The sequence below is a fragment of the Ptychodera flava genome, chromosome 5 (assembly GCF_041260155.1).
Source record: "Ptychodera flava strain L36383 chromosome 5, AS_Pfla_20210202, whole genome shotgun sequence".
NCBI lineage: Eukaryota > Metazoa > Hemichordata > Enteropneusta > Ptychoderidae > Ptychodera > Ptychodera flava.
In genome coordinates, this window is record NC_091932.1 from 43,793,837 (window position 1) to 43,819,284 (window position 25,448).

Below are 25,448 nucleotides of genomic sequence, written 5' to 3' on the forward strand. Positions count from 1 at the left end.
CAACGAATCAAATATTCAGTGTCTGAAGAAATTGAAAGAAACAGAATGGACCTTTGATTATTTATTTAAAGAAAATATTGAAGTTTGCTTATTCAGCTATTGACCAATCAGAAGTAGTATACTGGTTATCGAAATTGATCTCCCCCGGGAAATTTTAAAGTGCACAAATGGCAGCCCCGTCCACGCATAACCGTATAACAGCTGAAAAATGCGGCGTTTTCAGAAGACAGAACACTCTTAGACAAGAGTTGAAGGTAATATGGCCGTCAAGAATACATTTGTTTCTGAAAAGTAACGAGAAGGCTGCAGAATAAGTGAACATTCCTCTAAAAGAATTGTACTGCAGTGACGAATGGACACAGTAGAGAAGAGAAGTTCGAGGCTCGAGGTTTTGCCTGGGTATTTGGGTCGGACGGCAAAACCAGACCCAAATACTGTCAGACCCAAATACCCAGGCAAAACCTCAAGCTACTGTACTGCAGCTAAGGAGAAGTCGGCATTTTCTATCTTATGCATTGGTGATTTGAAAAAGGATAATTTTCAGCTAAAAGACGTGTCATATGTACTGCCTAAAGCAAATGTGTATTCATTTCACCTTTTTTAATTTAGGTGTAAATCTGCCCACCTGATCCATTAAGCTCAAATATTCCCTTAAAAGTTTGTTACAACAGCTATTCATGTAGCTAAACGACATCGTGGCTTGAGCAACATCAGACCATGGAGGTACCTCCATGATCAGACTCAACAACTTGTTGCAAAATTGTAGGCCCTCTGTAATGAATACCGTTTCTCTCTTGTCTTTACACTTTAATATTCAACGAATCAAATATTCTGTGTCTGAAGAAATTGAAAGAAAGAGAATGGATCTTTGATTATTCATTTAAAGAAAATACAGTGAGTTTTGGTTTTTGCGACCTCGCTCACCAATAGCGCTACAATGCTGATGGCCCTGTAGAGTTCCAAATAAGCGTGTGGCACAGAGCGCGGCGTGTTGATGTGAAATGCTACATATTTACTGCATTTGGTCATACCAATTTATCACTACTGAAAATTAAACACTGTATGTACACTAACCTCATCATTTATGGGGTTTGGAATTTGTTCAATCATGTCGATCTTGTCTGAAAACATTTCTGGGAGCTGCCATTACCAACTTCCGGTAATGGCGGCTCCCAGAAACATGGATGTTTTTGGAACGCAATCGACATGTTTTAACAAATTCCAAACCCCATAAATGACATGGTTAGTGCAGTATAGTGTTTAGTCTTCAGTAGTGATAAATTGGTACGACCGAATGCAGTAGATATGCAGCATTTCACATCAAAACGGCGCCCTGTGCGATGCTCTTATTTGGAACTCGACAGGGCCAACGGCATTGTAGCACTACTGGTGAGCGAGGTCGCAAAAACAAACACTCACCGATCCCCCTCACCGTAGAGCTACAATTTTGCAGCTAACTCAATGACATGTTCCAATGACCAACATTTCAAGATTCCAGGGAATTTGAGAATCAGTGTCTGGGCAAACCATTCACCAAAATATCTCCTAAAAACAAGCACATTCAATTCATTCCCCCTACCCAAGCACCTTGGGTCAGTGAAATCATGGCGACACAGAATGACACTAACGCTCCTTGAGCTCAGGTTCATAGAAAATCCTATCTAATCCCCCTCATTTGTCCCATAGTACCTGAAGTGCCCCTCCTCATGTGGATACATTGAATGGCACTGCGGCATAACATATTGCACTGCTATCTCTTTCAGATCATGCTTAGACATTTATACACCTGTGTAGTACGTTGGCATGAGAGTCGTTCAGAATCAGAGAAATTACTTCACAAAATGTTCAAATATAACCAAGAATGATTGGAAAGACTTTTGAGCTGTTTGTACAACTACATGTATTGGTATTCATTTTTAATGTTCACTTTATGGTTTTCAGTATTTATGTATAATTATTTATTTGTTTGTTTGTTTGTTTTTTACAGGAAAGTGAATCAGAGTCTAATAACTGCAAAGATTTGAATGAACAAGAGATGTTTGGAAGGATGAAGAGTATGAGTACTATGGGGGGACAAAATAAGATGTTTACACCAGCAAGAAAAACTACCAAATCAGTAACAACAGGTCAAAGAAAGTCACTACACCCACTCCAACCACATGCAGGGAGACAGTCTGTCTTAGTTGGCACACATGGCCTTGTCAGATTATGCAATGATGAAAATGTAAGATGGGTTTTTGTTTTAAACTTTTCAAAGACTAACCTTTCACCACCATGGTTTGGCCCAAACCCCTTGTTATCAATGATGGTTGTGAACAGTGATGAAAATGTAAGATGAGTTTCTGTTTTTAAACTTCTCAAAGGTTAAGTAGTGTTTCTCTATTCTTTTATCTCTTGAGCAAAAATTTGCATTTCATTATGGACCCAGAGTCTGTCAGTCATGTTTATTATTATCATACTTTGCAACTGAAGAATGAAGCACCGAAAAAATTTCCTGTTTTTTTTCACATCTGACAGAACATCAAGAAAGGAAAACGCAAATTTGTTGAGTGTGACAATCGACCAAGCAAGCAAGCAAAATCCGATAAGACGGACAACAATAAAACTTGCAAATTGTCATCAGTTCCAATGATATATGAAGATCCAAGAGAAGACTGTGAAGAAAGAAAGGTTTGTGCATTGAATAATTTATTTCAGTTTTACTTTGTATTTGCAAAGCTTACAATCTTTTTCTATCTAATATCAGTTGTTTATTTTTAGGCCCAGGCCCAACTTGATTATTGTCATGCATTTGTCAATAGCCACCTTGGCTATTGACATGTGCATCGCAATAGCCAAGGTGGCTATTGATTCGCCATGGTTTTCAACAATAATTCTGAGATCTAATATCCAGAAATGCAATTACTATCTTGACTCTTCATGACTGAGTCCACACTTTTGCCGATAATTTGGTCAATAATCCATACCAACTGTATTCTGTTGTGGGGCAGAAGAAGCGAAACATGGCCGGGGCTAATGAAAACACGCAACACACATCACCTGGTCATCGTTTGTCATCAGTGATCTTTCCCTCACATACCTTTAAGAGCATTCGATCTTGTCGGGGGAAAAGTACGATTTGCAAAGTTTTGGGGACTATTCTTTATTACCACTGCCAATCTAGAGTTTTGAACATCACTTCCCAGAGTATAGCTTCAAAATGGTGAACATGGAAGGAGAAGGGCATACATGAGTCAGAGTAGTGAGAAGTGTGAACTCTCAAAGTGAAATACTTAGACATTTGCTCAAACTTTCCTCATTAAAGCTTTCAACCATACTCTCTCACCAAATCAAGGATAAAACTCAGTGCAGGCACTGTGCAAAGTTTGGTACCAGAGAAAAATTTCAAAACATTTACTGATATTTGAAATTCAAACTGACCACCATCCCAGCCCTGGATTACCTCTATGGAACATAAAAATTTCATTCATCGAAAAAATAAGATGGTAAAAATTATTCTTTTTCCAAGAACTTTGAAATAATCAACAACAATCAATAGAACAAGAATGTTGGAAAAAATGGCGAGTCAGAAAATCTGTCCTCAAAGTGCATTCTGTAGCACTCTGCCATCAGTCCTGGGAAAATCAAGTTTTCCTCAATGACATTTGTGTTGGTCTCTATTTCAACTTGTACGTTGACTTTCCAGGAATGCATCACACTTTTCAGAGTTTAAACCTTTTTCAAAGAATTCCGTTTGTCCACAACGTGGCAGTTTCATTTGCCAAATGAAACTTCTGGCTCTCGGTCGTTGATCCAACACCCAGTCTTTCTCTCCTTCCTGACAACTGTAACCGCGTCTGGTACAATGGTGATGTAAATCTTTCTTCCACCTCTAGGGGATGAGATCTGATACAAATATCTGAACACCTTTGTCTTGTCTACAAGCAAAGATGTGATGACAAGGCAACATGTTCATACAATAATGAGAGCAGGTACTTTTCATCAGGCCCTCACAGACTCTGTATTCTTTCTCTCCAACTTTCACACCGTATGTTCTACCACTGCTTTCATATTTGTTTTTTCTTCAACTTTTCCAATTAAGTTAATGTAAAATCAACAGCTGGGGCAAAGCATAGCTGTGTGATAGAGAGTAATAGAATCCCACACCCCAACGGGTTGGGATGGAATGTCTCACATGAGTTGGGGAATTCTGTCTCACACGAGCCGAAGGCGAGTGTGAGACAGAATTCCCCAACGAGTGTGAGACATTCCATCCCAACCCATTGGGGTGTGGGATTATTTTTCTCACGTCCCTCCAATATCTTTAGAAAATTGCATTTTATTGTGGTAGGTTTATACTATCAAAAACCAGCACCCGATTGCACTTGTTTCATTTGTATCGTTCCGCAAAGAAAAATGAAGTTCCGTTCATTGATGAGCATATCAAACACGTTAACATGTATATTACCGATATGGCAATTTTGTTTTGTTGGTCAGCCACAAAATTCTCCAGGTCATCTGAGGAAAATGTTGCGAAACAGCTCTGGTGGCCATCTGTTGATGACATTGCGTGAAAGCTGTCGTCTGCTACAGCCTCGTGTGCAAATGGCTCGCTCATCGAAGTCTTTCGCTAACTGTATCGCTGTCAAGTCAGTTCTTCTCCAGAAAATATGTCGACGAGCGTAAATAGCCGATAGGTTTGTAATGGCCTGAATTCTCCCGTTACAACATAAAAGCGGTCATCCTCCGTGTATTTGTTGCCGACGCCGCGCTGACCGTACTCAAATCTAGAACAACCTGTTCACTCTGCGGGTCAGTCGTCTGTCTGCTGTAGTGCCAGTTGTACATTACGCGATGTTCTATTCGTCAAATAATTCGTACAGAGAACTGAGCGCTGAGCAGAATTGACCAATCAACATACGTTTCACATACTAGGTGTTCGGTCGCGCAACAATACAGAGTGTGAGAACAAATTGTTCTCACACTGTGTTCTCACACTCCCAGCGCACTGGGGACGTGAGAATTGAATATCACTAACCTGCCTGGTATCCGGCCTTGTCTTCATCATCTGAAATGAAGCATAGTTAATGTTAGTTGCAGTGTGCTGAGAAAAATTGATTAACATGTCAATAGAGTCATGGAGATGACAGGATCTTCCCAAGTAGGCCTACAGTTTCTGGTTGTGAGACTCAATCCTGTTGTTGGTGTTGTTACCCAAAGTTGGCAGCTTTCTTCTGTAATGGTGAACCCACATCTCGAGACAGTTTAACCAATTATCTGCAAAATAATTTATGAATGATGGTGGAGAAACTTTTGTCAATTATTCATTGTACATTTCCAAATAATCTGTTTCAGAACATGAGTAAACCATTGATAAGATAGTTTCATGATATCAGACTTCCCATGTTTTTGTATATCTAAATCACTGACTTTTTTCTTGAAATATTTTATAAGATGGAAAGTGTGTAACAGAATTCTAGCATTAGGCATGACACTTTGATAGCCCAAATTTCAGTGACGTCCTTATCCACAAATACCTACTATCTTGACATTATGTAAACATTGGTTTTGGTTTTGATGTGTCTCAACAGTTTATGCAAAAGATCTTTACTTTCATTCTTAACAAATGCACAGCCAACCACTCTCCCTCTTTCGTGTTCATCTTCAATGAGTAAATGATAATGTGGGTTGTCTTCAAGTGTAAGTGCCATCAATAAAGAGAATATCAGGATAATGATCAAAACATTTCTGTCACCTGTTTGGAAAAACATAAAGTCAAGTTCAATATCGTCTGAAATCTCAATCACAGTCGTTGCATTCAGATCATATTTCTGTAGCCTTATCATCCTATCAGCACGTTCTGGCCTTCCATTTGTCCCTTTTAGAAATCTTTGACAATCTTTTTTTTTCTGGTTGTGAATGTTCTTAGAAAGGACAACCTTGCCTGTTTTACCTGCAATAAAATGTTCAATATTTTTTACATCAATGTCAAGTTTCATTAAGTCTTTGACTTCCATGGCTTCAGTTTCAGGATATCATTTATACCTGTCACTTGAAACTGGATGGTTCTGTTCTGTGGAGAAAACTGTTATTATAATAATATACTTTATTACTATGATGTGAAAAATAATACACTTCACGTGCCATGAAAGGCAGATACAACATCAAAGAAATAACGGGCGACGCGCTGACCATTAACGTTTATTTGTGGGCAAGGGCGAGAGGAAAGCCAAAAATTAGCGGGCGAGGCTTGCGGAGCCCGTTAATTTGGCTTTCCTCGAGCCCGCGCCCACAAATAAACGTTAATGGTCAGAGTGGAGTCTGTTATTTCCATTATATTATCAGCGAACCCAAGAAAAAAGTCAAAATTTCCGAAAATTTCAGGAGCGAACGACAACTGGGCCCCAGAAACTGAGCAATACGCGACGCACTGCCACGCGCGCTGTAAAAAATTGGCAAATCAGGAGATGTTTTCAGAAAAAAGTATCTCAACTTGACCTACAAGTGCTCCATTTTATGTTGTGATTGATTATGATTTACGTTTGAGCTGAAAAGTTACGAAGCTTTGAGTTGTTAATCTTATTATTCATATTCACGGGCATGTAAACAAACCATTACTGTGTATTTGTGGTCAGTCACGTGGTTCAGCTCGACCAATCAAAATGCGACTGGCAGGGCATGGTAATATAATTACAAATCAATGGTAATATGGAGCCAGAAATATAGCTTTACGCTAGTCAAGCCTGGCCCATTTATGAAATCTACATTGCATAGATAAATACGTATGCTGTTATACAAGAGTTCTGCAAGTATTTTTTGTATGTATATGAGAAAAAGTTTGATACCAGACTAGATTAAGGTCTTCCTGTAAAACAATTTCATATTCTGAGACATTACGCTGTTGGGTAATTGCTTTAACGATCGATTACTAAATTACAAAATGACTATTGTGACTTAAGTAGTTCACAGTAAGGTACATGTATTCCTGTAACAGATACAGTGTCAGTGGTTTTGTGAAGCTACACCTGGAAGCATGTGCTTTGATTACATTAGGCAATGAGTTCCACTATTGAACACTCGTGTACGAAATTGCCGACTGACCTTTACATGTGTACATTTTGGTTAATTCATTCATAATTTTTGACGGGTGCCCATACTGTTATTTTGTACTGATTGTGCACCTCAAGAAATGCCATATGAATCTTGACATCACATTTTGATGCCAGATAAGTTTGACAAGGGCAATCACACCTCTTAGTCTTGGCTTCCCATAATGCTTTTAAACAAAAGTCACATCACTGTAAGAACAATTTTCTGGATTAGAAACACTTTTATTTTTGTGACTTAAGCACTTTCATAGGCTGACTATTCTCCTCACACCATTAATTAAAATGCTGAAGAAATTCAGGGTAGGTGGCAATTGTTGATCCAAGGGCAATCCCCTTACCACCGCCTACTTGTTAGGAGAGAGACAGAAATGGTTTAGGATTTATTTCTGTTTGCATAGTGGATTTCCAAACTTTCCTGCCAGAAAGAGATTTCAAACTGTTAGGTTTTCCCTTGATTGGCAGAGTGCAAGTTCTTATCAACATTCCTGCAACTAGTGCAAGAAAGAGCTTTCAAATTACTTAAACTAGGAGTGGGAGACTGCAACTTGCCTGCTTCACTGCAAGAAAGAATTTCAATGTCAGTGAATGTGTCAATAAGAGAGGGCAACTTCCTACGTGCATTCCTGCAACAAGAAGTTTCCAAATCAGTTGCATTTGGAGTGGGGGAGACAAACTTAGTACTGCAAAAATAGGCCTCAGTATTCAGATTGTTTGATGATTGTTGAACACATGACATATCATACATGTATCAAAAGGACTTGTGTTAGATACCGTAGTATGATTTGCTAAAACTTGGAGCACACTGTCCTTCAAATAAATTCAGTCTGGATGCGTTCAAAACACATTGGAGATAAAGGATTACAGAATACGGTACTACCGGTAATTCGAAGCTACCGTAAAAACCCTATCAATTCGCAGGTATGTGAGAGGTCAGAAATCGACAGTCTGCGCCCCCAATCTGCGCTAGCGCATTTCAATCTGCGCTATCAATCTGCGCTCCCATTCTGCGCTATCAATCTGCGCTACCATTCTGCGTTATCAATCTGCGCTCCTATTCTGCGCTATCGATCCATGAATGTTTTGATTTTAGTCATTACGGTGGTATTTATGACACTGCCGCGATATAGCTGCCCGCTAGATGATAAGACATGGCATGATCTAGTGTTGAAATAGATTTGTACTTTTGTACAGCATACCGACACTTGTACACCATACCGAGTGTCAGGAAGACTGGTTATTGAGTAATGTACGATCGAATAAAATTCCGAATCAAGCGCGACATAAAGTTATAGTCTCATGGATCCTAGGGCTATGAAGAAGACATTCGATGAATTTTCTTTCTCATATAAAAAGCTTGAGAAATGATCAAGTACATGTTGTAAGCGCAAAGTCAAGTACGCTTACAATTATGGTAGACCTTGCTACAAGTCGACGACGACTTAGTCGACAGCCCAACAACGCACAGCAGAGGGAGTGGCAGGGTTTGCTACCAGCACTGCAGCAACCTTGCGACATTGATCGAAGCAGTTTGTAGGATGGCCTACGGAAGCGCAAGTGGATGCAAACTTTTGGTCTGGGTTAGGCCTACCGTTACTATTTACAGATTTTTCTGTCGATATTGAGCATTTCTGGTCATGTTCAGAGAAACGTTTGAGCCCGACAATTCTGACGTTAGCCAGTTCGCAATGTCCGCAGTGATAATGATTGACAAGTTACGTCCAGTGACTTCAAGCTAGCTCAGTAGCTGAATACACGCGTGTGCGGTCGGTGACCTGTAGATGACGTGACACAATGGCTATCTGTTTATGTACTGATCAGGAAGGTACATGTAGGTTGGGAGTTAACTTGCCAAAATAATTCACAGTAATTGTGCACAAAATCGCGAAAATCGTAAAGGGAAATGTAAATCATGTCTTTCTGTTTCACATAACGCAATACAATGCCTGGCCTGTCACTATAAATATTGTTTCTCTGACCGAGTGCTGACGTTGTGAGTTTGACTCCGATTGAGGATTTAATGAATTTCTCAAATAAAGATGACATCACTGATCTGAGAGATGTGATGTCGAAGAAACTGATACTATGACGGTGACGATTTGGTAAGTCGATGCCATAACACATCGCAGAAGACAAGTAAAAACAATGATAGATATATTTTCTCGAGATGTTTGCGATTTTTCAAGATTTGCACATGATAACAAGAAGGTGATTTACATGTAGTCCTATCATGCAAGAAGTGAATTCCCGTGAACTTGGAACACTCTGATTTGTACCAGTCATTTCAACTTCAGTGGTTGGTTCGAGCTGTAAATAATTTTTTCAATTGTCCACAAGGACGACCCACGACTAAAACTGCATAACTTTTGTGGCACTTTCAATGCTGCTCCCTTGTTTTCATGTATGATCGTAGCTGGCATTGATCGACAAATTATGACATCCGTTGTAGCTTTATGTTTATATCATGCAAGGTCAGAAACGACAATGTACTCCCTTGTCACCGCGTCAACCTGTCCCGATATAATCAAGGCAAGGTGGTGTCACGTCTGCAAAGATAATAACACGTACTATAATTCCATAGACACACACTCTTTCACAAATGTATGTGCTCCTTCTCTTTCGATTGTTGAAACCATATTCATACGGAACGATTGAACTAACAAGCACAAACATTGCGATTGAAGTTCCGCTCTTGTAAACAATGGTCAATCCGTAAATCTTTCTCTGGTCACAATCCCTCACGAGCATGTCCCTGTAATTTCTCAATAATTTCACAAGCTGAGCATCTCTATCAGCTCATTTTCAACCCAACTATCACTATTACAGTAGCTAAACCAATAAAAAAACAGTTAATTTGAGTGGTGAAAACTAAATAGATTCGTTCGAGATTACTGCAAATTTTTCCACAGATGTGAAGACGAAATATCCAACTCTAGCCAAAACATGACTCTCCGTTTTGGGCGGTTGCACTCGACGTCTTTTTACCAATACTAGCTACAACCTTATATCAAGGAAAACGGCTGCGCGACAGGGCACGTTCAATTCGAAAATAGAGAGCAACTTGAAGGCAAACTTGATTTATTTTAAAACATGGAGGTTTAAAAAGACCCCTTTGACTAAGTTATGATTGGAAAAATCTCGCTGAAGTGTAGCGAAGCCCCTTCAGACAGGTTCCTGCGTGAAATATTACATATAAATGGACAATATGTGGAACTCGCGGTAGAGAAAGTCATGACCACTGTACTGTCAACAGTGCGTGCACAGGACCTAACGAGGCAATCATACAATAGTCTACAAGGACGCCATGTAATTTGTCTTCGCTACCGCTGGTAGTACGGTGAGAGTGCCCACTAAAATGTTTTACACCCTTGGTGTTTAGCTTTTAATTTTCAAATTGAGCCCGTTTGCGAAGTGAAACGTACATACAAGAAAACAGCTGGTAGTCTTTGTCAAGAAGGATTTTATAAAAGAGAGATTCGTACATCTGATCCCCTTTTTCAACAATACTAGCAATGGAGCAAGAGAGTCAGTTACTACATGTATTAGAAACCCGTTGGGAAAATCGGGCAACAGCCCAGACGTCGCATGGTCACCATGGAAACCGGCGGTTCTATTCAGAACAGACGGTACAGCAGGCGATGTTTCACCATCTCGACAAAATAGAATCATTTACGTAATGCTTATCTTTGACCCCCAAAACCTCGAATAGCTAAATTGTACCAACCACGAAACTAGTTCAGTCACGTGAATGAATTCTTTCACAACGGAACGCATCAAAAATGAAGGTCGCGGTTCTGGTTCAAGGACGTTTACAAGAAGACTGCGTTGACTAATGTCTATCCCAAAATTTTTTGACGTTCTTTATTTGCCTACGAACGCTTGTTGCTCAGAAGATCAATAGCTAAAACTGATAGAGATAGTCCCGAATTTAGTTCTTAAGCTTGCTGGGTCTGTAAAAGCATCTGGTCATCATTGCACATCGCATCAACATGATTTTCTTAGAACTTTTACGCTTTGTATCACGGTCCCTCTGTCATAACTTTTGACACTGTCCCTCCACAAACTGTGGAAAGACAATGCTTCTTAATACCATGGAGCTATAAAAGAAGAGGCATCCCTCATGGTAATTTAGAACTGTTGTATCTCGTCATGTTTCCTGGTCAAACAAAGCCACATATGCAGCAGTATATGCTTTAATCCATCGAAACCTGGAATCATATCTTACACGACGACGACGACGACATGCTCATCGGTATAGACAGTAGACACTAGGATACTGCGACATTGCACTTTTATGTGATATCGGATATTTTCAGGAAATTAGGATTGTTGAGTCAGATATGAGAAGAGGGGAAATCTCCGATATATCGGATATTTACCCGTGATTTGACAAGTCTTTAGTATTGTCTAGAACACAGTTCATGCGTACGTCTGTGCGAAGATATTTTTGAAAACAGACACGACAGTCAAATTCGGTCTTCGCGTGTCTCAGCAAGATGTTGTGCCGATTCGGCAAACTCGGAAACTGTTCAACCCAATCTTTTTTGAATGAGGTAAAGCAGATCTTAGTGAGAAAAATTAGTTAGTCAGTGAAAACACTTGCATTCACCCATGTATTTTTATTTGGGGACATTAGGTTGACCTACTGTGCGGACACATATAACGCAACAAACCATCTACCACAAAGTTAACTATAGACAGTTTGAGCAAAGTCGTTCGGGAAAAAGTAATGGACAAAAATACAAGTTTTCAAAACAATAATGTAATATGTGTCCCTTTTACCTTGGATATTCTTTGATTTCTACTCACTCCATGATCTGTACTCTGAGAGTTCAAGAGCGCAGAATGGTAGCGCAGAATAGGAGCGCAGATCAATAGCGCAGATTGAAATGCGCTAATGCAGATTGGGGGCGCAGACTATCGATTTCTGACCTCTCACATAGCTCCAATTTGACCAGAAAAAATAATTACGATTTTAAAAACGTCAAATTAATAGGAAATTAAAACTGCCGAAATAGTTTAGTGGTTGAATTGATTGAAACGATGAGGATGAAATTTACGTGAGACATGTTTGCCATGTTGAGACTGCTTCAAAGCACAGAACTGTAAAAGTACTGGAAAAACGTTCCGTTTTTGTCACAATTTTAGCTACTGTATCGACCCTTTATTCTATGCTTACCTTTCCATAATTGAATTAAACTAGGTTTAGGGGCTTATACACACAGTGTACACTGATGTACAGAACTTTAAAAAGCACTCTACTGGGAACGAGCTGGGGTTTATACTGTGATGGGCGCAGTAAAACAGTGGTAACGGCCATAGGTTCAAGGACGTTCACAGAGAGACACGATAACAAAGAGTGTCGTAAAATTGCTTAGACTAGTTTTAAGAACATACAGTATCTGGTCTCAGGTCATCGGTGTACCGCTGTGCATCGAAACGACAAGTGTAGGCCAATAGCTTCGAAATTTTATGGGAGAGACACCACGACTGAGAACGACAGTAGCGGCAAAACAAACTATTCCGAATTGTGCGTCTGTGTTTAATACAGACATCTCTGTAGGTGATTCTGGTTTCTCAATCAAATCCAAAGTCCGACATTGACAAAATTGACATAAAAATATGTCCGAAAAGTTTTCAACTAACAGATTCATCTCCTTTCAAATTGATATCCCTATATAAACCTACATGTAAACAGTCAGGAAAGACTGACATCCATGTCTCCCGGGCCCCCACCCATACAGTATGGCCGTACGTGCTCAAATATTTCTTCACCGTTTCGCAAAATATCTCGTCAACTGGGCGCACAGGCCACGTCTTTGTACGTTGGTCAAAACTAATGAAAGATCAGGATTAACATTGGTGAAAGTAAGATTGAATATGGAAGACAAAAATGCTTTCATCGATTGACAAAAATGAGAAGGAACGAGTCAGTAAATATCAAACTATAAAGGTGAGATCGAGACTGCCATGATTAATCAACTAGGAATAAAATATAAGCTTATATTTCGATTGACAGACTTACACAACTAGAGAGAGCATTTTATTCAGCTTTAAAAATTAGTCACCGCCTTTCCTTTAATAACACCCTGTTTGCGTTTTGATCTACTCTGCTCTGTCCCCCATCGGTATGGGCGTCCGGGCTTCACCTGTTGTACTGACTGATACATGGTTATTTCTTCAGCTATTTTTTCATCGTTTGGCATACAATACAGCATCTCTTTTGGTGCACAAGGCAAATCAACGTTTAGAAGGAAAGTCACAGGAGGTTAGGATATTATATAGGTGAAATTAGAATGGAATATTGAAGATGAAAAGACTTTTATAGGTCGACAAAAATTGCCATAAACCGAGAATTGAGATTGTCTGTGATTTATTAATTGGGAACAAAAATATTCGATTGAGTCATTAAAACAACCAGAAAGAGCATTTTCTTCAGCTTGAAAAAATAAGTTGTCGTCTTACTCTTTCCTTGACACTGTCCCTATTTGTGTTTGAAAATATTAGTCTGATCCCAGTCGGTAAGAACGCACGGCGCAGCGGCGTCAGCTGTATTTACCGACATGTAACATCGATTTTTCCTCAGCAATTTTTTCAGCGTTTGCAAAAGATTTCGCAAACTTGTCCTTTTAGTGCACGTGGCACATCTGTCTATGTGTTTTAGGAACAAGCAACATGTGGTTTAGAACATAATATCTGTCAAATTAGGAAGGGATATTGATTCACACACAGAAAGAGTCTGTAAATTTCAATGGACACGGGATAGTAAGAATTCGGAAAAAACAATGAGAAAGGGAGAAAGTGGGTAATTTATTCTGATTTTCTTCGATATTAAGGTGAGAAAATAGTTACAAAACCAGAGACTAGAGGGTTGGTACTTCACACACGCTGAAACTTCACGCATATTTCGAAAGCGGCGACTGAGATCCAGCTCACTAAAATCACTGAGGTTTCCCACTCAGCGAAAATAATCATGTGACCCAATGCAAACCAATCTGAAAGCCATTTACAAAGCCCTTTGTGGTTCTCATTTCTGCCTTTTTGTCTGACCCGTGGTTCATCGTATTCGTAACGCTGTTGTTTTCGATGTCTTGAAATGTCGTTCATTCACCAACTGAAGGAATTTTTGAAGGGTATGTAATTCGGTCGAATTAATAGGGATTGAGAAAGTCCAAGTTTCCGTCAGTGGTCGAATTGAAAGGGGCAAAATAAAATTATGTTTTGTCAAAAAAATAGGGTGGTTGAATTAATAGGGTGGTCGAATTGTTGGGGTTTTTACGGTAGTCATTTTTCACCAGCTTACTTAAACTGCCCCTATCAAAACAATAATGCTGTTTATGTGGAGGTGGTATATGCTATTGACAATACTGTAGGTAACTTCATAGCTGCTGTATAACTCAAGTTTTGTTTAAGTAATTCTCTCTCCAAATTTCAATTCCTTTTTATGAGAACAAGAGTAGATGATTAAAGCACCCTTGTAAAACTTTTGTTGTCCTGTTTTATGATTGCATCAGTGTAACAGGGTAAATATCTCTCCTGATTCAATTCATTCTTTCTAAATATCTGCTTGATTCTTATCATGCTAACAAACTTATGCATCTCTTTCCTTATTTGTTAATCCTCCCCAGACAACAAAGTCATTGGCTGAAGAGGCTCTAGAACTAATGGTCAATGGTAAGATACTGACTTGATTACGAATAAAATCTTTATATTATGTTTTGTGACACATGATCTCTTGATTCTTCAATTTAGACTCCTATCTGAACATTGCTCACACTTTGGACTGAGCAGACGTCACATGTATCTGAACAGTGCTCACAATTTGGACTGAGCAGACGTCACACATATCTGAACAGTGCTCAAAATTTGGACTGAGCAGATGTCACATGTCTATCTGAACATTGCTCACACTTTAGAATGAGCAGACGTCACATGTATATCTGAACATTGCTCACACTTTGGAATGAGCAGACGTCACATGTATCTTAACATTGCTCACAATTTGGACTGAGCAGACGTCACACATCTGAACAGTCCTCAAAATATTGACTGAGCAAACATCACATGTATCTGAATTGTCTTCACAGGAACATCACACGTAAAATCAATACGTAATCCTAACCATTTGACTTTTAAAATCAGTTGTGGTGTACAGATGATCTTTCTTTGAAAAGGCACACAATGCTTTGTAGTGATTACCCTACTGTAACTCAGATCTCCCAGTATTTCATTATTCACCTAAAAGTTACTCCATAGATGTATCATCTGCTTAAAATACTGAAAATATTTCCTGGAGTTAGGACACATGTAATGATGTATGGACGGGCACATGATTTACGAGTTACAGGATCACATTGCTATACATTTGTAGACCAAGGGGTATGGATGGGTACATGATTTATGAGTTACAGTATCATATTGGTATGAATTTGTAGACCAAGGGGTATGGATGAGTACATGATTTATGAGATACAGTATCACATTGGTATGAATTTGTAGACCAAGGGGTATGGATGGGTACATGATTTATGAGTTACAGTATCACATTGGTATGAATTTGTAGACCAAGGGGTATGGATGAGTACATGATTTATGAGATACAGTATCACATTGGTATGAATTTGTAGACCAAGGGGTATGGATGAGTACATGATTTATGAGTTACAGTATCACATTGGTATGAATTTGTAGACCAAGGGGTATGGATGAGTACATGATTTATGAGATACAGTATCACATTGGTATGAATTTGTAGACCAAGGGGTATGGATGAGTACATGATTTATGAGTTACAGTATCACATTGGTATGAATTTGTAGACCAAGGGGTATGGATGAGTACATGATTTATGAGATACAGTATCACATTGGTATGAATTTGTCGACCAAGGGGTATGGATGGGCACATGATTTACGAGTTACAGGATCACATTGCTATACATTTGTAGACCAAGGGGTATGGATGGGTACATGATTTATGAGTTACAGTATCATATTGGTATGAATTTGTAGATCAAGGGGAAATCTTGGTAAAAGGAAAGCCTTGTAACATTCACTTGCTGAATGCCTTTACAAACATACTGTACTGCTAAAAGGATTGCACAGTACTAGCAGCATGTAAGAATCAAGTATACCAACCAAGAAGTGATGTGCTTCTCAGTGTGCCATAGAGATCAATGTCTTTCCTTTACTTTGTAGAACCAGTGCCGGAATCATACTGGAAAGACCTTGCTGAAGAAAGGAGAAAGGCCTTGGAAGACGCCCTCAAGGAGAATGAAGAGGTAAGAGTTGATGAAAGCTTTATTACCATTAACCCTATGCTCTACCAGGTGTGTTGCATGCTGGTCATGCCAACTTGGTAGGAAACGGCCTCATATTTAAGTGTATGTAGAAGTCTGCATATGAGAGCTGTCATCCTGAGCATTTGGCAAGAAAAGTGACAATTGTTTAGATGGGTTGGCTGTGTTTCTTCACATCAGACTTCAATAATTTTCACATGCCTGTGAAAACAGGAAGATGATCAAGGGTCAGCACAGGGAAAATGGTCTCATCATTGACTGAGTTTGCCAGTGGAATGAAGTTATTTCAGCACTGTCTGAGGCTTACTGTATTATATTAAGTGCATTACATCATACAAGGATTGTGCACAAACACCACAACACTCAACCCTGTTAGTTTGTAATCAAGGGGTGGCACATTAGCCGCACACTGTTACTTTTCCCCTGGGTAGGGATAAGTAAACTATGTCATTCACACGACTTGCAGAGTTGCACAGTACATAGGTTATAACGTAGCGTCACAGACATAGCGTAACATTGTTAATTTGTGTGGGACATGAGTAGACCATCTTACATGTATCTGGCATGACTCTCACTGTATTAAAGAGCATATTACTGTGTTAGTGGATGACTTTATCATATTTGATAGGATGGATGGATAAATAACACAACAAATTACTGGTGCCATGCTACAATAACATTTCATATACGCTATGAAGGCCATCTTGGAGTTAAAAGTCTGTCAGTCTTACCTCTGCTCAATCCAACCTTGGTGGCCATATTGTCTGTTAACTCATATCTGAAATGGTGTCCAATCTTGCCACAAAAGTCTGACTATGTTCTATTTGTGTGTCTGTCTATGTCCGTCCATTGGTAGATAGATTTTACTCCAGTCATAACTTTAAAAACCGTTGGTCAGAATGTCATGCAATTAGTTTGTATCATCAACATGGGAAGATCCTGATCTAATTAGATTTTGGTTGGTGCTGTCTGTATAATTAAATCATTTCCACAATTAATTAATTTATGCAATGGGCTGTTATATCTCCAGAATTACCAAACCAAATTTGATGTAACTGACTAACTGTAGAGACACTCATACTGTTTGATGGTCTGTAGTAGGAGTTTGATTAGCATGGCTTTCAGATTACAAGCTCATTTGCACATTCAAAGAATCATTGTATGTTACATATTATAAGGGAAAGGTACATCTTAATCCACTTCTGATTTCAAATTTTCCATCAAAAGTAAGCTCTACCTAGTGATAAACTTTATCCCACAGCTACATCACAAAGTGCTTGAGTTGAAAAGTGAGGTAGAAAGACTCTCAGAACTTGCTGGACAAGCAGAATACTTTGCATCTGTGATCAGGGTAAGTTTTCTCATGTTTTAAGGTAGTAACTCAGGTTCGTTGGTCAATTTTAGCGATTTTGTGATTATTTCATATTCTGAACCCCTGAAATATGAGAAAACTGTGAGGTAACATTGTAATGGGAAATGTCTGAAATTTTAGTGAAAACACGGCCTTCTAACCACTGCGCGAGTTATTATTATCTTTTTATACATAAGAGACGCAATTCCAACATGGCTGACGACAGTCGGCAGTATAAGCGTAGGTGTAGAAAAAGTAAAGGGGGCCAAAGAGACTCTATTTAATCTTCACTGGAAAATATGGTTCTAAAACAGCAGCCCATATTTTGGACTTAGTTTTTAAATTGTCAATCCGACACTGTTATTTCTGTGTAGAGCACAGCAACGTACGTGAAATGTCGCTTCACGATCGGTGCCGGTCTATTTCAATCTGTGGTCAAGAGACAAGAGAGTGTCACTGGGTGTGGCGACACATCGCCGTTTCAGTTTTACAATCAGTGAATCTGTCGAGTATCGCCTCAGTTATAGGACGTGATCTTGGGCATTAGATCTTGGGAGGGGGGGGGTGGTCAAAAACAGAAAAAAAAAATTTCAGAGCAGAAAGTTAGGAAAAAAAAAAACTTCAAACTAGTTTGCAAAATAAAAAAAAAATAAATAAGAAGACAAAGGCGTAAAAAAAAAATCTGCAAAAGTCTTTGAAATTTTGAATTTTTTTTAGATTTTACCGACAGAAAGCAACTTTCTGTATTTTTTAGTACATCCTCCCGGCACATTTTAATTTTAATTTATACATTTAGAGTGACTGTATCCCTTATACTGGAAGTTGTGATTATCTTATCTTTTCAGGACTTTTGTATTCTGATCACTTGAAAATTATGAAATTATAGAACCTGTTTTCTACTTGTTTCCTGCGTACAAACCAAGCAGGTACACTAGGTAAAACATTGAAACTATGGTATGGTTGTCAAGACAGAAAGTTGTATTTGCCTTTTAAGATCAAGGTAAACAGATGCAGGCCACATCAGTTTCATTTTTTTCACAGCATTTTATTGCAATGATGAATGCAAGAATGGGTGAACAAGTAGAAACACGTCAATAATGATAAAACAACATACCAAGTCATTATGTATTATTTTGCTTTTAAAAAGGCATTTCAATTCTTTTTTCTCAAAAAACAGCCTCAAAAAACAACAGCAACACATGTTTTAACATTCAACAATACACTACGTAGAATGCCATCTATCCAACAAATCCAAACACAAAAACACACAAAAGGGGTTGAACTTTGAAAGTTTCTCGATAGCAAATACTGAATAAATCTGCATGAATAATCGTTTTTGTGTAGCAAATTTCAAAGAAATTGGACAAGCCCTTTCAGAGAATACAGATGTTTTGACCATGAATGGCATAAATTGCCCTAAAAAGACAAATATTGAAATTTCAACACATCTATACACATCCAATCAATTTGGACATGCTGCTACAGAGAAATAGATGTTTTGATCAAAAAAGGGCAACAATTGCTCTAAAAACACAAATATGCAAATTTAACTATATTATTTAGATTATTTTAGCTTCTCAGCTTGTTAAAATCAATTGTAAATCATGAGATATGCATGATGTTTGGTGGGGTGAATGTAGCCATTTCACCACGCAGTAGAAAGGGAAGCCAGGAAACCAAAATAGTCAATTTTCAAAACTATAGGAAGCTACTGAGGAGCAAGAAGACCATGTTTCAGAGGAAGATGTGTAATCCGAAAAAAATGCTCCCAAAGTGCCACCAAATAACACCATTTTATCTCTATTTTTCAAAAGCTCCAACAGCAGGAGGGGGGACACCCCCCTCCTGACCTCCCCCCTCAAAAATACTCCCCAAGTGCCACTAAATAACGCCATTTTAATCTCTATTTTTCAAAAGCTCCAACGGCAGGAGGGGGACACCCCCTCCTGACCACCCCCGCAAAAATACTCCCAAAGTGCCACCAAATAACACCATTGTAATCTCTATTTTTCAAAAGCTCCAACGGCAGGAGGGGGACACCCCCTCCTGACCTCCCCCCGCAAAAATACTCCCCAAGTGCCACCAAATAACATCATTGTAATCTCTATTTTTCAAAAGCTCCAACAGCAGCAGGGGGACACCCCTCTCCTGACCTCCCCCCCCCCCAGTGGACCGCTTGCGTGGCCGCTTGTGGTGCTTGGCACCACATCTTTGCCCTCTTTATCTTCAGACAGCGACGAACTAAAAAAAAATTATAAATCTGAAAATTTACTCTGAAAAAAAAAATTTGCACAGCTAATCTCAATTGGAAAAAAAAAATTTCAGAAATTTACAATAGTAAAAAAAAATTTTCACAATTTCATTGTGACCACCCCCCCCCTCCCAAGTCTAATGGTCCATCCCTTAAGTCATGAAGAATCGATTTTACATGTAACTGAAGTTGATTTTGGTTTCATACCCGGGACCATAATAGTACATGTCACAGTCGAAAACGAAATAGCGCACGAAAAACCCGGTATCATTCCTGATGGTGAGCACAAAGACTGCAGCAGATCACATGTGAAAACTATAAACAAGTGCGACTTTAATACTCGCATTCCTTGAACTTCTCAACTACAGAAATTTTTAGAGCATCGAGAGTCGGTCGTTTCATCTTCGAAAGCAAGCAAGCAAGTGACGTCCTGTACTATAGGCACAAAAATCGGCGCTAAAATGAACTTGACAACCATTTCACAATTGGTACGTGCATAAATTACGGGCTATGAGACCGGAAGTCGAGCGCTTGCGAGCAAGCAAACGCGCGTCGTCGGCAGAACACAGACCTGTAAACCATTCCGACTGTATTTTTTTAAACTTTTCTAGTCTTGTAACCAGACTCTAACCGTTACCAACAGTGTACAGTTAATATAATAATAAGCTAGATACGTATTTGACAAACAGATTATGCCCTGAATGATCTTTCTAGTGTTTATCGTGTAAATAGTACCCACCACTTACGCTGAAAAGCCTCACGTTTCTACGCACAATTTTCATCATTTTTAGGCAAACTAGAGTTCAGGACTTGTCAGAAATTCTCCAATCTGATGCCCAATATTTAACCTAGACCCAGGTCGAATGAATTTTTTTTTTAAACGCGTAAAAATCTGACTTTTTTGGCGAGTTTGTGTGAAAAATGGGACGTTTACACAAATCGTCGATTTTCTCAGTTCTGACTGTTGCTATGGATGCGCACCTTCAAATGAGTGTAAGTCGGCGACGCGTGGGTGGATTTCCCTCAACGTTTGGCATGCTAACACTTCATGATTAGACCTGAAAAACAGTGTTTTAGATTTTTGATAAACCCCCCTGAAGGGACGATAACTTGACAAACGTGAACAAAAGCGGTTAATTTATGCAAAAATCCGACAGTTCACACTTCGAAGGCTCACTGTGCAGAAACAAAAGCGAATTTCAAAAATCCAAAACACGGTTTTTCCCCCAGTATATCCAGCTGTCTAGTGCCGTAAACAGATCACTTAGGGGTGCTGCCAATTCTTACTTATACTTTTTTAAGTGAAAAAACTCAAAATCACACGTTTTTGATTTAAACAAACATACAAATGCATGTTTTGACAACTAAACAAAATTTTTACCTTCTTCAAATATAGACCTAACAGAAAATATACCACATGTTGGGTGTGAGACCCCGTTTTTTATGTGAAACTTTTGATTGAAAATATGTGTCAACGAACCTGAGACTACCTTAATGTTTCTTAGAATCTGTCAATCTCCATAGCTGGAAGGAAGGGCTGTATTCTATTTAAATATCCATACCCTGTCACTTTCCATTCCCGGTCAATCTCTATTGCCAGGAAGGGCTGTATTCCATTTAAACATCCATTCCCTGTCACTCTACATTCCCAGTCAATCTCCATTCCTAGTCAATCTCCATTCCTAGTCACTCTCAATTGCCGGGAAGGGCTGTATTCCATTTAAACATCCATTCCCTGTCACTCTACATTCCCAGTCAATCTCCATTGCCAGTCAATCTCCATTCCCAGGAAGGGCTGTATTCCATGAGCGTTAAACACTGGATCACAATGTCCAGATCTACACTAGTTTGCTGCAGAAATCACGATCTGTAGAATTCAAGTCAGACAATAACTGAGGTATTTAAAACACTCTATTCAATACTGCTATGTTGTCTGTAAAATGAATTGATGATCGATCACAAATGTTTTTCATGGCTTGTCCTTGATGCTTTTGTTCTGAATCACAGGAACTCATGAACGACAAAGAAGATGACAATGATGATAAGGATGACGTGAAAATCGTCAAAGAACTGCAGGAAGAAGGCAAAGACTGTGGAATTGCAACAAAAAGTCCATCATTGTCAGAATCAGATGAAGAGCAGGAAACAGACTCATGAAAATGTCATCTGATGTCTAGTCCTTTGTCATTTATGATCACAAAATATCTTTAATTCAGTGTCCATTGCAAGAACAAAGGACTGTATAGTCTTGTAGTGGTCCTAAATTATCTTTTCTCATGTTTTCTGTCACTGCCAACCTTTTTCTTTTTTTGTAAACTGTGTAGAATGTCACCCAGCCATAATAGGTTCAACTCTACCACCAAGCAAGACCAATGAACTCTGATTTGAATTGATGGAGACAGTGATAAAAGACTTGCCATGCAATGAAGGGCAGTGTTAGTCTGTTTGATATATCAGGATGTATTATTTGACCAAACTGTGTATCATTCTGACCGAACGCAACATCAGTTCTTAATAATGTCTGTAATTTTTTTTTTCTGTAATCAGAATTGTATCACATGATCAAGCAATCATCACCGTCCATTGTTGATAAATTTCATGTATTAAAGGGACATTATATGTATCTTTTGAAATTTTTCATTGTTTTTTTCAAAGAAACAAGTGCATTTGCTTATTCTAAAAGTTGTGTCAAAGTTCAACTATTAGCATTTACGTCACAATTCATTTAGTATGCAATTGTGTTGTTGGCAAGTAAAATCCTGAAATTGAGTTGTAACAATGTCAAGTTTCTCTGGAGGTATTTTTATATGATTTTGGAAATATAGCGGGAAAATTGTTTTAGAGACAGACAAAATTTCAGGAAATAGATTAAATGTCAATCAATATTGCTCTATGCATGTACACATTTTGTAGCCATGTGATTTATTGGACCAATTAGGAAGTATGTTATATATATGCCACAGAATGTGGAATGACCTCAAATACATATAGATATGCATATTTGCTACACACTTTCTGATTGGTAGGATGAATCACTTTGCTGGTATGTAATTTCTGTGGTGTTTGTTCACATATAGGTAACTGTGTACTGAGTAAATGAGCAAAGCTATGCATAGATTTCAGGTAACTTGTACTTTCACATGCATGAATAATGCAATCAAGGCCAAAAGCTGTTGCCAAATTATTGTTAGATGTCCCTTTCATTTCTGTTTTCATAGAATTAAGAAACCAAAAGATTATAACAATCTGTGCATGCTTGCAGAAACCATGTTAACAGGAAGATCAAGTATATAGTGCTGGTCAGGTCACATGAACTTTTTGCTTTGCCATGGAAGTTTTCACCCTTCAGGGCTGAGCTACCTTTTCACATTCAAGGGCAGAGCTGCCGTTTTCACATTCAAGGACAAAGCCACCGTTTTCACATTCAAGGGCAGAGCTACCATACAAAATGATAGACCTCAACATGTACTCAGCCGTCCAAGAATTTTTTTCTTGTTTCTGGCATCATCGAATAGAAACTTATTGTTATGGAATGAAAATGTGTGTTTGTCACTTTAAGATGAAATTTCCTTGAAGTTTGACATTTGTTTTGTTCCAAGAGTACGACTATTTAATTTTTAACCAGTGACTGGTTCTGACTGGTTCCAATCCATCTCTCAGACGTAGAGAATTATTGGTTTCCATTTGCAATAAGTTGTATTTATTGTATAAGCTACTAATACTGCCATTTCATAATATTGCCAACATTCAAATCAGCACTTCGCATGAATTTGTGGGAAAAAAGTTAAATTGAAAATTTTACTCAGGGAACATTACTCCAAGTGTCCTTATATACCAAAGATTTCCCTTCCTATGTTTAATTATAATTTTAATCTGAAGGTGTGTACATTTGTAGAATTGCAGTAGTTTTCAGTATCAAAGCATACCAAGTTAAACTATTGGCGAAAGGACAGAACAAGAAATGAATTTAATTTAAAACGTTCATGAAAACAGAATCCAAATTTTGACCTTTCTCTGAGAACGACACTTGTCTGATCTCTCACCTTCTTTATTCGTGATCTAATAATAACGGTTTCCAAATATCCAACCTGGTAAAATGTATGCAACTCTAACCCAAAACAAATTCTGTATTCTGAGATTTTCATATGCATTCTGAGAATACATCAAAATATTTTAAGAATGTCAATTACCACAAAAGAAACAGTCAATGAAATCTTTTAAAACATGTGTGCCAACAACCACAGTTTTCTTAGACAAGAGTCTGTAGAAATAAACCCACTGTGAAACAGGGTTTGTAGTTCTTGGTAAGATCACAATTGGATGTAATATTTTTGTTCTGCCATTAAGTTTGTCTCAGGTGAGAATTGTTTGTCATGTTTATAAAGCCAGGATTTGTCATCCCACTGTATGTCATTAATTTGTGAGCAACTCATACTATTGTCTTGTGCTAACACTTTATTGTAATTTGATGTTTTTTGTTTAGAGGTCACTCAGAGTTACCAGAAATGTGTTAATTTCATTGGTACATTTCAATTTGAATTTTTTACATTATCAGTATCAGAGTCAGGACAAGCATAACACAGTTACAACTTGAATAGGCAGTCTTGCTTGATAAAATCAACAATCGCAAAGTTCTAGAGATCATGTGCATGGCAGAGCTGCAATGACATTCAAACATTGAACTCATAATGGAAGAACTTTATGTGTAGTTTTCCAAAACCATTTTGAACCAGTCAGTGTTTTATATTGAACTGTCTGGAGTAATGCTAACGTTCACATTGCCAAGTCATGCAGGGCTGCCTATACACACATTAGCAGTAACACCATTGTATTGTTATGTATCATAGACAAACTTGTAAGGTCACATGATACAGACAGGACTTAATGACTTCCATTTCACTCTCAGGTTTTAAAGAGGTTCTGTACTCACGGGATAAGTTATGATAATTGATATTTGTGTGAACTGTAATAAACACTTTTAAATTTAAAATCTTGCAAGTAGTGTTCTCTCTATGTCATAAACATTGAAAATTTGGAAACATAGGATGGAGCACTTGTTCTCACATTCCTGGCCGCTGGGAGTGCGGGATCGACGGTGTGGGAAAAATCGATCCCACACTCTCAGAAATCGTCCCACACTCTGCAGTAAATATTACACGAACTCTGATTGGATGATAAACAGCCTGTTTCGTTCCGCGTGCAAAATGCTATCCAATGGCATGACGAGTAACACACGGGCCGGAACTACAAAGTAAGCAGGTCAAAGTACAGTGGCAGACGGCAGAGTTGTCAAGATTTTAGATAATGTTGTACGTGCCCCATGTGAATTTAACGCATTTTGTGGTCATGTGAGAAAAAGAATCTCACACACCAAGGACCTGGGATCAGATTTCTCACACGAGTTAGGGATATTTTGTCTCACACTCGCCTGCGGCTCGTGTGAGACAAAATATCCCTAACTCG

General features: G+C 38.6%; 1 protein-coding gene across 1 annotated transcript; it reads left to right on the plus strand.

Annotated features, from left to right (window-relative positions):
* The first annotated feature begins 96 nt into the window (after positions 1–96).
* LOC139134051 (uncharacterized) lies at positions 97–24,975 on the plus strand. Its single transcript, XM_070700917.1, has 7 exons — positions 97–254; positions 1,988–2,224; positions 2,518–2,670; positions 14,714–14,759; positions 16,283–16,365; positions 17,645–17,734; positions 21,993–24,975. Exons 1-7 carry the CDS (start codon positions 168–170, stop codon positions 22,140–22,142), a joined length of 846 nt encoding a protein of 281 aa, XP_070557018.1. The 5' UTR covers positions 97–167; the 3' UTR covers positions 22,143–24,975.
* Positions 24,976–25,448: the final 473 nt, after the last annotated feature.

Bases quoted from the DNA above. Each gene is read 5' to 3' on its own strand.
- LOC139134051 (XM_070700917.1), top strand. From the start codon at position 168: ATGGCAGCCCCGTCCACGCATAACCGTATAACAGCTGAAAAATGCGGC. The intron at 2,225-2,517 runs GTAAGATGGGTT...CACATCTGACAG, and splicing joins GATTATGCAATGATGAAAAT to AACATCAAGAAAGGAAAACG. The intron at 2,671-14,713 runs GTTTGTGCATTG...AATCCTCCCCAG, and splicing joins AAGACTGTGAAGAAAGAAAG to ACAACAAAGTCATTGGCTGA.